This window comes from Trachemys scripta, chromosome 1 (genome assembly GCF_013100865.1).
Source record: "Trachemys scripta elegans isolate TJP31775 chromosome 1, CAS_Tse_1.0, whole genome shotgun sequence".
Lineage (NCBI taxonomy): Eukaryota > Metazoa > Chordata > Testudines > Emydidae > Trachemys > Trachemys scripta.
The window spans coordinates 322057224-322071883 of record NC_048298.1 but is presented as its reverse complement, the minus strand read 5'-3'; the positions used below and the strand labels follow the sequence as shown (position 1 = coordinate 322071883).

Sequence of the window (14660 nt, the reverse complement as noted above, 5' to 3'; positions counted from 1 at the left end):
GAGAGAGAAGGTCTGTACAGCCCCTGGGATGGGAAGACCTCGTTTCAAGTCCCTCCTCCAAATCAGGCAGAGCTTGGATTTGAAAACAGGTCTTCTCCATCCCAGTTGAGTGTCCTCACTCTAAGGGTGTGGGGCTTCTCTCTTTTTTTGAGGGGGTGGGGAGAAAGGACTGACCTGACTTAGTCTCCTAATTCCAGGAGAGGGTTTATAGCTGTGAACCCCAAGTGGAAGGACGTGCCTCCCTTCACCCCAGAGTTAGGCACCAACTACCTTTGAGGAGTGGGCCTTAGCCCTGCTCCTTTCCTTGGTATTTCCTATTGGCTAACTCAGCTTGCGGTCTTCAGAGAATCCCAATCTTAGGCACCTAATTCTCCTATGGGAGCCTGGGCATCTTCCTTGGGACTGTGGATTCCACTAGGCAGCAGGGCACTAGGTGTTGCAATAAGTCTACGTCCTGTGTGCAGATCGAGCCCTGCCCCAAGGAGCTTATAACCTAGGTTGTAAATACATCAGGAAAGGGATATGGAGTGAAAAAATCTGCATGTAATAAAAAAAGTCACAAGTTGCTTCAGTGCCTTCTGTTGGACAGGTACAAAATGGGAAGTGGGTGGCTCAAATTTGGTTGAGGGAGGGTAGGAGTATGCGTCCCCTATGTTTCATGTCCTGCTGTCCTATTGACACCATCTCTATACATCTCCTTTAATTCATCCATAAAGCATGTAACAATAACCTATCTCCCAGAGGACGTGTCAGGTTTAATTAATGGGCTCTTTAGGATAATACTTGGCACTTACACTGCTTTACATTTTCAAAGTAAATTTAATCTTCACAACACTCCTGGGAGATGGGAAGTGCAAATACTTGCCTTTTTATACACAGGGATACAGGGCTAGCTGCTGATCCTGACTGCAGGTGAATGGTAGTACATTACTCCATAAGTTGCCCCCAGAAGTAAATGGAACTACTTCAGAAACTACAATTCAGACATAGACAACGAAAACAAACTCACAGTCTCTTCAGCTGACTTGTTTGCTAGGGCAGAATTAACCTTCCAGGCTCCCAAAACAACCTCTTGTCTCCACACCCAGCAGCTGATAGAGGGTATGTCTACAATGCAGTTAGACACCCAGGACTGGCCTGTGCCAGCTGACTCAGGCTTGCAGGGCTCAGTTTAGGGGCTGTTTAAATGCAGTGTAGACATACCTTTACTCTTCCTTAAATAGATTGCAGGCAGGCTAGCCAGCTTCAGCGGTTTCCCAGGCTTTTCTATTAACCTTGGCCTTTCTGTGGACAAATTCTAGAGCATCTTGCATTAATCACCATCACCAGTTTAGCTCTGGAACTCTAATGGGTGGTACACTCCATCAGAGAGCCCCCGTAGAGCAAAGATTCGTGAACTTTATTCAGAGTAAATTAATACAATAACATGCTCACAGCCACAATCTCTACCAGAGATTAAACTAGAAACTCTGCAGCCACTGCAAAGGAAAATTGCAGACTTATAATTAATTAATTGTCTATGACTAGGCTCTTAGGTGCTACTGCAATACAAATAAACACATAATAGAATTAACCAGAAGTGGTTTTATTTGTACCAGGGAAAACTGTATCATGCCAATGACACCAGACTGAATGATCCCAGCTAAGAGATTATCTGTGTCCTACATTTTAACAGACAGCAGGTTTTTTGGCCTTCCAACTACTCAAGTTGGAAAAAAATAAAGGAAAAAAAAGTAATTCTGCCTCCACCCCCATGTTTCACTAACAAATTAGAATAGCTGGTAGAGTTTGGTAACAGGTTCTCTGCTAGATCACAGGTGGAGAAGAAATATTAACTTCCCTGATTCTTGTGCCAGTTCCACCTATCCAAATTATCTGTTTGGTTTCACATGTGAACTCTATAATCCTGAGTGTAACATATCACACTTTTGCACTTACATAACACCTTCTGCTTACCAACCTCAAAGTGCAAGACAAAAATTATTGAATTAAACTCATAATGCCTCTGTGGTCTACTTATTTTGTTTATTCAGACTTGGTCACTGCACCTGTCTATGGCTCTAGACGCATTACAAAATTTGATATAAAACAGCTTCAATGCAATATTAGCACAGGGCCCCCAAACAGGCCTGTAGATCATTTGAGAAAACACACAGACCTAACAACCCCCAGCAACATCCACAATCCGGTTTCTCCTCTATCAAATTACCCCGCTTTACATGATCTGGAATTGTTTGGCTAGACCAGGGGTGGGCAAACTTTTTGGCCAGAGGGCCACATCTGGGTGGGGAAATTGCATGCAGGGCCATGAATGTAGGGCTGGGGCAGGGTGTGGGAGGGAGTGCGGGGTATGGGAGAGGGTGCAGTGTGCAGGAAGGGGCACAGGGCAAGGGGTTGGGGCGCAGGAGGGGTGCGGGGTGTGGGAGAAGGCTCAGGGCAGTGGGTTGGGGTGCAAGAGGGAGTGCGGAGTGTGGGATTGGGGGCTTTCCACTCGGCTCCCGGAAGCAGAGGCCTGTCCCCGCTCTGGCTCCTATGCGTAGGGGCAGCCAGAGGGCTCCACACACTGCCCCTGCACCAAGTGCTGCCCCCCACAGCTTCCATTGGCTGAGGTTCCTGGCCTATGGGAGCTGCAGGGGGCGGCGCTTGGGGTGTGGGCAGTGTGCGGAGCCCTCTGGCTGCCAGTACACATCCGCGTAGGAGCTGGAGGGGGGGGGCACCTGTGGACAGGATAGCATGTAGAGCCGCCTTGCCACGCCTCCATGTAGGAGCTGGAGGGGGGAACATGCCGCTGCTTCCGGGAGCAGCTTGAGGTAAGCATCGCTCAGAGCCTGCACCCCTGACTCCCCCCCCGCGCCCCAACCCCCTGTCCCAGCCCTGACTCCCCTCCCGCCCTCTGAACCCCTCGGTCTCAGCCCAGAGCACCCTCCTCCACTCCAAACCCCTCATCCCCAGCCCCACCCCAGAGCCCTCAACCCCAGCCTGAGCTCCCAATCCCCAATTTCGTGAACATTCGTGGTCCGTCATACAATTTCTATACCCAGATGTGGCCCTCAGGCCAAAAAGTTTGCCCACCCCTGGGCTAGGGACACCATCCCTGCCCATCCTGGCTAATAGCCATTGATGGACCTATCCTCCAGGAATTTATCTAGAGGCAGAAATGAAGCCTGTCAGAGTGAATGGACAGACATAAACAAGTGGGATGTGAGCGAACAGGTAGAAGGAGGGGCAGTGGGGTATGTAAAAAGAGGGAACTGGAGAAAGAGCCCCTCGGCCACGCTAGCATCCCCAAACCCTATTCAGATCATCTTCTCCCTCTCCCGCATGTCTGTCTCCCGGTTCTTTTCAATTCGCAAGAGGCAGAAGCTGCAAAGTCTGGCTCGGGATCCGGATCTTCCCAGGGCCTTTGCATTGGGGAGGGGCTGATCTGTGCCCGTCTCTAACCGAAACAAATTCCTGCTCCCTTAAGAGGCTGGAGACTTGCGGAGCTGCCTCCCAGGGCAGGCGCCTCTGCCACGCAGCGAGAGTTGGCGGGGCCCGGGCTGGGTTCAGGGAAGCGCCGTAGTCCGGAATCGCCCGTCCCTGCCTGCGGGAGCGAACCGGACTTCGCCCCGGCGCGGAGCGGGCTGGGGACAAGTGGCAGCGCCCAGCTCAGGGCCGGATCGCCGGGCAGCGCAGAGCAGCCCGACCGGGCCAGCATGTGGACCGCGCTCCGGAGCGGCGCCGAGCGGACCTCGCCGCGGGGCAGCAGCGGTCGCGTTTGTGCCCTGAGCCTGGGGGTAGCCGCGCTGCTCCTGCTCGGCTTCCTCATCGGTACTGTGCAGCGAGCTTGGGGCCAGGCTTTGGAGCGGGGAGGGCTTCGGCTGGGATAAAGGGGGGTGGGGGCTTCCTTACAGGCCCACACAGGGAGTGAGCCCCTTTAGGTCAGGCGAGGTGTGTTCGTCCTTCTCCAGGGCAGTCTCCAAGTCTTCAAACTTTTTTTTCTGGCGACCCAGTTGAAGAAAAATTTTGATGCCCGCTGGGGATGAAGGGTCTGGGGTGTGGCGAGGGCTTTGGGGGGGACTGGGGGCGGGGGATTGGGGGATGGGAGGGGTCAGGGCTCTGGGCTGGGGGTGCAGGTTTTGGGGTGAGGCTGGGGATGAGGGGTTTGGGATGCAGGAGCGGGCCCTGGATTTGAGGGGGTCTCATGGCTGGGACAGGGGATTGGGGCACAGGGTTGGGGTGCGGGCTTACCTCCGGTGGCTCCCAGTCAGTGGCGCAGCCTAGGAGCAGAGGCAGGCTTCCCGCCTGTCCTGGCACTGCAGACCATGCTGCGCCCCGGAAGCAGCCAGCAGGAGGTCCGGCTCATAGGTGGAGGCGTACATGCGACTCTGCACTGCTCTCGCCCACAGGCACCACCCCCACAGCTGCCATTGACCGATTCCTAGCCAGTGCTCAGGGCGGGGCAGCGCGCAGAGCCCCGTGGCCCTCCTGCCTAGGAGCCGTACCTGCTGCTGGCTGTTTCTGGGGCGCAGCGAAGTGTCAGAACAGGTAGGGACTAGCCTGCCTTAGCTGGGCAGTACCGCCATCGGGACTTTTAACGGCCCAGTTGGCAGTGCTGACTAGAGCCGCCGCGACCCAGTACTGGGTCTCGACCCGCAGTTTGAAAACCACTGCTCCAGGAGATCAAACCCGCTCCACTTTGCAGTCACTCACTGCAGGGTAAAGCGCCCCATGCAACACCTCGGACTTCACAGCAACTGAGCTCACAAGCAAGTGCGTGGCATGGGGGAAGGGCGGAATTAGTGTTTTGGGTGTGATTGTTTCACAGTTTGTCAGGGAGAGGAATAGCAGAGACAGGGCCAGAACAAAAGGCAGAAGAGAGACACACACTGAAAGAATGAAACAAACACACTGAAACAAAGAGCCCCAGATGAATAGCCACAGACTGGCTGGTAGAGAGCATACACTTCTTCCTTTGGAGGTTTTTCTTTTAACTCCTCATCTTCCCCACCACTGAACTGAGCATTTTCCATAGGAGACTTCCATTTCCCCCCAATTCCACAGGTTAAAAGGGAGCAGTAATGGAAAAAGGTATAAGAAAAGGACCAAAAAGTCCTATCTTTAATCTTGGGGGTTTCTTTGCCATTTATTCATGGTTTGTATCGCTAGAAAGCCTTAACTGAATTATTTTCTGCTCAGAGAGATGGACATATGTATTAGGTTGTGCTAGTCCCCCTCTCTGTCACTGAAGGGTTTTTCCCTGTTGTATATTTCCCTTTCTACATTTTGAAGTTACCGATGTAATCTCTGCCGTATTCACACAGAAAACTCTGTGTGTGTGAGGAGGGTGGGGAGGAGGGGAGCTCTTTTAAAAAATGGAACTCAGAACTACTGGAATTCTAGTTTCTATAACCAGATGTCCCTGGTGGAGCACATCCTCTGTCTTTACTGTTCTAACTGATTTTTTAAAAATAATTATTTAGGACGTTTGAATAAGTTTACAAATCCTTGCCCTTTAAATATCAGAAACAAAACAATCATTACAACAGTTAACTTTTGTTTAAGGAGACGTTATAATAACCAATGTTTCATAGGAGAAAAGTCTGGAGTATGCAGAGCCCAAAGTTACAGAGATTTACATGTCACCCCATAAACTTGCAACCCACGTCCTTCTTTGTTTCTGTGCATCTTTCTAAAGATGCTCTGCTGAGATGAATTGAACCAAGGTAATTAGTCATTTGGTGGCCTGGTGCTTATGGGACAGTAGATGGAACTCTTCAAAATCCACAGTCAAGTAGGGTTGCACTGACGAATAGGGATAATATTTCCTTTTTTCCCATTCCATCTATCTTATCTATCCAGGCTATAAGCTCTCTTACTTTGTGTTGGTTCAATGTCTCACATATCAGACTTTGATCTTGGTTGGGTCCTCTAAACACTAGTGTAATAAATCCAATAATAAAAGGCATGATAAAATCTTGAACTGATACTGAAAGTTATTGTCATGGCCCATAGAAATAATGTTTTCCTAGTGCGCTTATCGTTGTATTTTGCAGGCTGGTTTACAAAACCTACTGATGAGGTAACAGCCCCTATTTCTCATGAGAAGGTGAAGAAGGTATTTATGGCTGAAATGAAAGCTGAAAACATCAAGCAGTTTCTATAGTAAGTGAAGTCTGTACTTCTATCCACAACATTCATCTGTGATCAACTGGTACAATGACTAGGTTTGTGAACACACTTTGGGTTATAACTTTGGGTTCTAGCCTCTGTCTAAAATACCCATGTGAGTCATGTTTGACAGTGGAGCCCATCACAGCTCTTCCTGTTGCTTCGTAACTTTTGTGGGAAACAGTGATCCCTCTATAGAGAGCAAGGTCCAATGATTTCAGTGTTCAAACCCTCACTCTGTGCTTCTCTGGGGTGGTGAACAATATTAGAGGACTCAGAGGTCAAGGCTGCCACCCCATCCCAGCCCAGCCTCCCCCACTGCAGCCAGGTTCCATTTGCAGGGGAGTGTTTACTCTGCATCAATTTTCAGGCAATACTCTGACTGCAAAGGGAGATGTACAAGTGGATCGGGGAAGTTAGCGGAGTTACACCAGTGTAAATGGGAGGAGAACCAGGCAGCAGGTCCTTGCCTTCCAGACTATTTGCAAGTTAGCTCCTCCTCCCTGTCTGCTCTTGTCTTCTACTCACATTTGCTATGTCCAAGTCACATGTCCTTTTCATTTTCGTCTGCCACTCTTACCCTGGCAATTCTTTCCATGTGGCCCCTATGTCTGGAATCTCCTCTCTGACATGCCTCTAAGCTCTACTCCTTTGTGATGAGAATAATTGATATGGGCGTCTGGAGATGGGCATCTGGAGATGACCCCAGCTGGTCAATTTAAAATCTGACCAATTACCACAAAATAAATCTGTGGTTCTCACACCTTCAAGTTCCTTCTTAAGGATACATTTAATCCAAAAGGCTTATTCCACTCACCCATCCCAAGGCATGTTAACTAGGAGGGTAGGCCCAGATTGTCTGTGGTATTTAGTCACCTAGCTCCCACTGATTTTGGATTTGAGGATCTGGTCCATAATGTTTTAAATAATCTTGTCCTTGTGTTAAAGCCTGGCTGGAAGGCTGTTAGCATCTCCTGAAAATTGAGACAATGGTACAAGAGGATGGGGGGGAGCATAGATTAAAAAAAACAACACCCGATAATAGTCCTTAATTTCCATAATTTATTCTAGAAACCTTAATTAGGGAAAAGTTGAGACACATTTAGTAATTTATATGACGTGGTTGGGTAAATTTATTAGTAGTCTCTTAATGGAGTCCAGCATTTGTTAGAAGTTATTATTAATTCCAGTCAGGAACAGACCAGAGACCTCTGTTTATTGCTAGTAATTAACTTTCAGTGTAAGAAGTATCAGTGATTTAGGGATTCTGCCTTACATATAACTCCCAACCTTTTAAAAAACACGTGCTTGGGCCTAGGTTTAAATGTTCTTAGAAAACCAATCTCACTTGATGAGATCATGGCAATTCCACTGATTTAATGTTAAATGCATTTGCCACGAACCATTGCAATTATTAAATTACCCTGGACTAAATAAGATCAGGCTAAATGCCCAGGATTGTATAGGAAATAAAATTTTAAACCAGGATTTGGTTATTACCAAAGTAAGATGGTTGCTAAACATTCTTGCGGTAGGATTGCTTTATGCCATCAGAACTCCCTATCTCTATGCCCACCCCAAACATTGCTGCCTCAGCTTTCAAAACGCAGGCAGCTCTGAGGTAGAATGTGGCAGTTACACAACAGTAATACTGAACAGCAGATTGGTGCAGGAAATGAACACAACATCCAATTAAAACAGCAAAGGGAATATAAGGATAGAGAATTCAATTACTTGAAATGGACCTTAGCCAAGATCCTGGGAGTTAAACGTTCCCAACTCTAATGAAAAATGTGACTGGCTCTTTAATGACCACAAATGGTCAGGGCCTCAGTTCTACATGTCACCCAGGAGTTGACACCTCTACCAGAACAGTTGCCACAACACCATGTTAGAACATGGGCTTAATATTAACTTAGGGAATGTTGGGTTAACCACAAACATTCTTTGTAAAAGTAGAGGAACACGGGTCTTCCAGAATGCTCAGTTTGCCAACTCTGTTCTCATTGATCTAGGGAGCAAGGGTCAAAGTTGTTCTCAATCATATCTCTGCAGTTCACATAATATTGCATTACTGACTAATATAGTGACTCTAGGGCTTGGCTAGTAACTGCTCTCTGTAAAAGTTGCATTGCCTGATCTTCACCAGAGTACTAGAGTATCAGGAATTCTCCCCAGGTTAGGGCTCAGATGCCACTGTACACAAGGGTGCACAATGTGGCAGATGGCATGTATTTAAAAGTACATAATTTAGTATTTTCAAAAAGCAATATCAGTGTAATTAAAAAAGTAAGTATTTAAGTAAGTAATGTAAAACAAAGGAAGCACTAGATCAGGAATCGGCAACCTTTAGCACGCGGCCCACCAGGTTTGTTTGTTTACCTGCCATGTCTGCAGGTTTGGCCGATCGCGGCTCCCACTGCCCGTGGTTTGACATTTCTGGCCAATGAGGGCTGCGAGAAGCCACGGCCAGCACATTCCTCGGCCCACGCTGCTTCCTGCAGTCCCCATTGGCTTGGAACAGCGAACCACAGCCAGTGGGAGCTGCGATCGGCCAAACCTGTGGATGCGGCAGGTAAACAAATCAGCCCGGCCTGCCAGGGGGCTTACCCTGGTGGGCTGCGGGCTGAAGATTGCCGATCCCTGCACTAGATACTGTGACAGGGTCAGGCCAGATGGCTACAGGAAAGTGATAAAAGGTAGATATATTAGCCCCAGATTAAGCAGGTCCCTTTTCCCTGAGTAAGATAATGGGCTGTTCCAGAACAATCAGGAAGTTGCTGGAACCAATTAAGGGCAGGCTAATTAGGACATCTGGAGCCAATTAAGAAGCTACCAGAATCAATTAGGACAGGCAGGCTAATTGGGGCACCTGGTTTTAAAAAGGACCTCACTTCAGTTAGTGAGGCGCGTTTGAGCAAGAGGCGCAAGAAGCTGAGAGTGAGAAGGTGTACTGCTGGAGGACTGCGAAGTACAAGCATTACCAGACATCAGGAGGAAGGTCCTGTGGTGAGGATAAAGGTGTTGGGAGGAGGCCATGGGGAAGTAGCCCAGAGAGTTTTAGCTATCACGCAGCTGTTACAAGAGACACTGTAGACAATTGCAATCCACAGGGCCCTGGGCTGGAACCCGGAGTAGAGGGTGGGCCCGGGTTCCTCCCATCCCATTCAACTCCCTATTTGAGACAAGGGGAGGTGACCTGGACTGTGGGTCCCACCAGAGGGGAAGGTGTTTTTTGGACAAATAATCATTTGTGCCAAAATTCATGAAGACTTATGAAAAACATCATGAATATTGCATATCATATGGCCCCATGAACAGTAGCAAATCAAATTTAGAGATCAGATTTTGAGTAAATTTGTAAATCAGGTTCTTCAGTGTTTGTTTGGCTGTAGTACAGGGGAATAATAATAATATCTAGTTCTTATCAGTAGATCTCAAAGTGCTTTACAAAGGAGGTCAGTATCATTATCCCTGTTTTAGAGATGGAGAAACTCTTTTAGAGATGGTGAAGGCCTCATCTAACAGTCCAATGGTAGAGCTGGGAATAGAACCCGGGTCTCCTGAATTTCAATGCAGTGATCTATGCACAAGGCAACACTGCTTTCTAGAAGGGGAAAGTAGTAATAGTTGAGGGGAAACTGAAGTCTTTGATTTCTATGTTTATAAAACTGACTTAAAACCATAAGTACAGGGATGACAGGGTAGCTGGTTTATTCTGGGCAGTTCTGATGGCTTTTTATATGTTTTAAAATGTACTTGTTTCCAGTTAAATCAAGAAACTCACTTCTAATTACAAAGTCCAGTTCCTAGTATTGACTGCTAATAAATGCCCATTCCTTTCCCTAGTAATTTTACACGGCGTCCTCACCTCGCAGGCACAGCTGAGAACCTGCGCCTTGCACAGCAAATCCAAGCCCAGTGGAAGGAATTTGGATTGGATTCGGTTGAGCTGGTTCACTATGATGTCCTGTTGTCCTACCCTAATAAAACGAATCCCAACTACATCTCAATTATTGATGAGCATGGAAATGAGGTAAAGAAGACACCAGGTTTTGCATCTCAGGGTTTGTCTACACAGGGAAGTTAATTTGGATTAGAGTAGGATGTGAATTTAAAGTGGAATTTAATCCTTATTAACTCACTCTGTGGATGCTCTTATTTTGGATTAGGAGTGCCTTATTTTGAATTATTTTAGTCCATTGAAGGATTAAGTGGATTAAAATAATTCAGAATAAGAGTGGCCACATAGATAATTAATCAGGATTAGCTCCCCATGTAGACAAGCCCTAAGAGGAAAAACTCACTTTCATATACCTTGGGATAAGAAACTGTGGGTGCGGGGAGGGGAAATCTATCCTTCACTCTGCTAATATTTTACTGTATGAAAATCAAGTTAGGCCCAATCCAAAGATCATTGAAGTCAGTGGTAAGAGACTGTCACTGACCAGCTTTGGGCCAAAACTGAGACCTTAATCTTTTTGTACCTTAATTTTCCCTACTGTAGATTGCCAACTGGGGGGAGGGATAGCTCAGTGGTTTGAGCATTGACCTGCTAAACCCAGCGTTGTGAGTTCAATCCTTGAGGGGGCCACTTAGGGATGTGGGGCAAAAATCAGTACTTGATCCTGCTAGTGAAGGTAGGGGGCTGGGCTCAATAACCTTTCAAGGTCCCTTCCAGTTCTATGAGATAGGTATATCTCCATATATTATTATTAATACTTGCCCATATTTGTAGAATGTATTGTGGTCTATGGATGGAAGAAGTACTACATGAATGCTGCTTATTAAACTACCACTCCAAATATAAGGAGAAAAGCTGCATTCAGCTTCATTAGTCACATACTTATAGTGCAGGTAATTGTGCTGTGTTCAAACTTAGCAGTTGTAAGGGTGGCTGTGTGTGTCTAGGGCTAGAGCATGGGATTAAGGCTGTATATACACAAGCAAAAACTGGATGTGTAGTTCACTACCCGGGCAGCTCCTTTGCTGGTAGAAGCTGTGGTGTATACAAAACTTAGATCTTTTTACCACTCTGTTATCTAACCTTGGGTTGCATATTGCGCAGAGAGAGCCATATGGGTGGGCCACTGTGCTCATGCATATTTTATTGGGGCTCCATGCTGGTGCAGGGTCTCCCTACTTAGTTCTCTTTGCAAGATCAGGGCTTTAGCCTGCAACCTGAAGCGCATGCCCAATAGCTGGGCGGGAGGAACCCTGGGTTAGACAGCAGAACTAAATTGATCTAAACCATAACCATCTGAGAAATATGCCCATTTGGACTGTGGCTCTTTCTAATATTATGTCTTTTTCTTCTTTCAAACTAGATCTTCAATACATCATTATTTGAGCCTCCCCCTCCAGGATATGAGACTGTTACAGATGTTGTGCCACCATACAGTGCCTTCTCAGCCCAAGGGGTACCAGAGGTAAAGAGGTTAGAACTCTCAAATTCCAGGCTCCCCACCCTATGTTAGGGTTGCCAGTTTTGGTTGGATTTATTCCTGGAGGTTTCATCACGTGACATAATCTTAAAAGATTAATCTTTAATTCTTGAAGACTCCTGGACAATTCTGGAGGGTTGGCAATCCTATCCTACACTCATACCATGAGACCACATCATCCCTAGAAAGTGTTAGCCCTTGTGTATTGGGAAAATTTTGAATTAGGCAATTATATTTGCCTGCTTAAATTTCACCCTCTAGCTTCAGTTGAAGATGTTCCTTTTTTGACTCTTCCTAAAAAAAAGATGTTTAGTGTTGTTGGCTGCTATATTCTACCCCAGTGATCACTGTAAACTTAGTTTAATATTTTCAATCTTGGGTAAAAAGTCAGGATCCTAAATCCATATTTAAGTATCTAAATAAATAACATTGTTTTCAAAGGTGTTGTGCACCCACAGCTTCCATTGACATCAATAGAAATTCTGAGCTTCAGTATCTCAGAAGATGGCCATATAAATGTGCCATATTAAACATAAGGGATCCTGGCCCCACTGAAGTCAATGGGAATTTGCCATTGACTTCAGTGGGGACAGGATATTGTCCAAGGAGAAACTTTGTATCTTATGGGCTTGTCTATTTGGGGAAAATACGTCATGTTAGAAATTGTGTTAACTGACATGTTTTAATTAGCACAGTGTTAAATGCTACTTTGCCCTTGTCTACACTAAGGACAACCATATTTCAAAACAAGCTAGCTTAAAGCTGACTAATACTTATTAAAATACCATGTGCTAGCTAGCACATGTTAAAATACATATTTCTCCTAAGGTAGACATGGAGGTAGATATTCAGAAGGTCAAATGGCACATACCAGAGGGGTAGCCATGTTAGTCTGAATCTGTAAAAAGCAACAGAGGGTCCTGTGGCACCTTTAAGACTAACAGAAGTATTGGAGCATAAGCTTTCGTGGGTGAATGCCCACTTCATCAGATGCAAGTAATGGTAATGGCACATAGGTGCTTAACTCCCATTGAAATTCAATAAAGTGCTTAAGTGTCCTTTATGCCTCTAAAAATCTACCCCATGGCCTCTCAGGGCAATTTTTTTTTTATCATCATGTTAGCTAAACAATATGAGTTTAATAACTTTTCTAACATGATTCATTTTACCAGTGGATTAGACAAGCCCTATTATGAGCAACGAGTATTTAACCCAGACCCCAACTCCTTCAAAAGACACTTGTATGAAACATTAGCTGGTGATGAAATGCTCGGTACTCGTGGGTATCTGCGTGGTTATACTTTAATCAGCCACACAATCTATGGAGTAATGGTGGGTGCCTTATTGCTGTGTTGCTTCTGAAAGTACCAGTGTTTCTGTGAATGCTGCCACAGTCCCACCTCGCAATATCTTGTGCCACTGTCACTGCCATCAAGTATCAGAGGGGTGGCCGTGTTAGTCTGGATCTGTAAAAGCAGCATTAGTCTATAAGATGCCACAGGACTCTTTGCTGCTGTCACTGCCATGTCATTCTTAGAAAGCACCACATTTCCAGAAATGATGAGCAATCATATGGCACTCATCATGGGCTGGATCCTTCATTTCCTATGCACCCAGAACTCCCATTGACGGTGGCTGGAGTATAAGGAATGCAGGATCAGACCCCCATGTGGTGTGGAAAGTTTTGGTTACAAAAAATTCTAGGCAAGCTACCCATGTCTTAGGGCGAGTAGTTCCTTGAGGACACTGACTATACCAAATGGATCTGGAAATAATTGTGTATGGGGGGAATGTGCATCCAGTCAGTTGTGCTGCCCACTGCAGAAGAGGAGTTAGGGAAAGCTTTTTGTGTCTTTCCCCCGCCCGGCACACATGGGCAAGAATCAGGTACAATCTGGCTCTTGTTAAATCCCAATGCTCTTGTGTTAACAGACATTTGCACTTTAGAACATTCCGTGGAGTATTATTTTTGGTACCTCCTGTTTTGCAGAGGGTTCCAAAGGACAGAGGCTTCCTTGTAAAACTAGTCTGTAGAGCATGAGCTTCCCTGTGTTATGTCAGGCTGTTAATTACTATTTTTTTTGGAGTTTAGTAATAGGCTGCTCAAGTCCAGAAAATTAAAGGTATCCTGCTCACAGTTTGGTTTAATATTCAGAGGTAGCTGGAAAATCAGACCAGATAAACTCTATTCACCAGGCAATTTTCAGTTAATGAGATTTTTGTAGAACTGCAGCAGGACATTTGGAGTATGGTGTATGGGAACACTCATGGATTATGACCGCCTGTCATAAAATAGTATCCTGAGAAAAACACTCTGTCTGTGTCATTTTATTTGGTCTCTGGTGAGCCACAATAAGTGATAGAAAGTAGGGGAACAATACCAATAGATCTGAAAGGCTGAAGCTGCCTTTTCGAAAAACTAATTAAAATTAAATACATGAATGTTATCTGAGGAAAAAAAATGATGCCTGAGAGACACCAGACTTTCTCTTCAAAGAATTGGATGCTAATTGTTCCTTACTCGTGGTCACAGAGTTGGCAAAATCTTCATACATCGAGCTAGTGCTATCAACAATAAAGTGTTCCAATGGGCTGCTCCATTACATATCAGAAAATTCTAGATGATGGGTTTTCTTTTTATACTAACTATATGCTTTTACCCCGACCCCCCATACAATTAGTTTTAGTGCTTGTGAGAAGTTCCAAGTCAGCAGACCTGGCAGCTTGAAGTCTTTAGTTTCTCCATACAACAGATACAGTACAGTCTACATCAGTGCCAACTGCCTCCCCTGTTATTTATTATTTGTATAATTGTATGACGTAGGGGCCCCAAACACTATCAGGGCTCTCTTGTGCCAGGCACATAGTAAGAGACAGTCCCCTGTCCCAACGACGTTACAATCTAAGCAAACAAGGCAAACACAGGGTGGGAGAAAGGAAGTATTATCCCCGTTCATAGGTGGGGAACTGATACACAGAGGGGAGGAATTGCCTGAGGGCCCACAGGAAGTCTGTCAAGAATTAAAATCCAGGTTTGGTGAGTCCCAGTCCAGTGCCCCAGCCACA

At 45.9% G+C, this 14660-nt stretch overlaps 1 protein-coding gene across 4 annotated transcripts in view; it reads left to right on the top strand.

Moving 5' to 3' along the window:
* The first annotated feature begins 2717 nt into the window (after window positions 1-2717).
* Window positions 2718-14660, top strand: part of FOLH1B (folate hydrolase 1B) — a 54174-nt gene continuing 42231 nt past the window's right edge. The window contains exons 1-4 of one of the 4 annotated variants that reach the window (XM_034758984.1): window positions 2718-2810; window positions 6036-6144; window positions 10000-10186; window positions 11478-11579. In XM_034758984.1, coding sequence (XP_034614875.1) covers window positions 6104-6144; window positions 10000-10186; window positions 11478-11579 — 330 coding nt within the window. In that variant the 5' untranslated portion in view covers window positions 2718-2810; window positions 6036-6103. Of the gene's footprint in view, window positions 2811-3439; window positions 3811-4661; window positions 5706-6035; window positions 6145-9999; window positions 10187-11477; window positions 11588-14660 lie in introns of those variants that run through there. The other 3 variants (XM_034758983.1, XM_034758985.1, XM_034758986.1) reach the window with 3 other exon arrangements.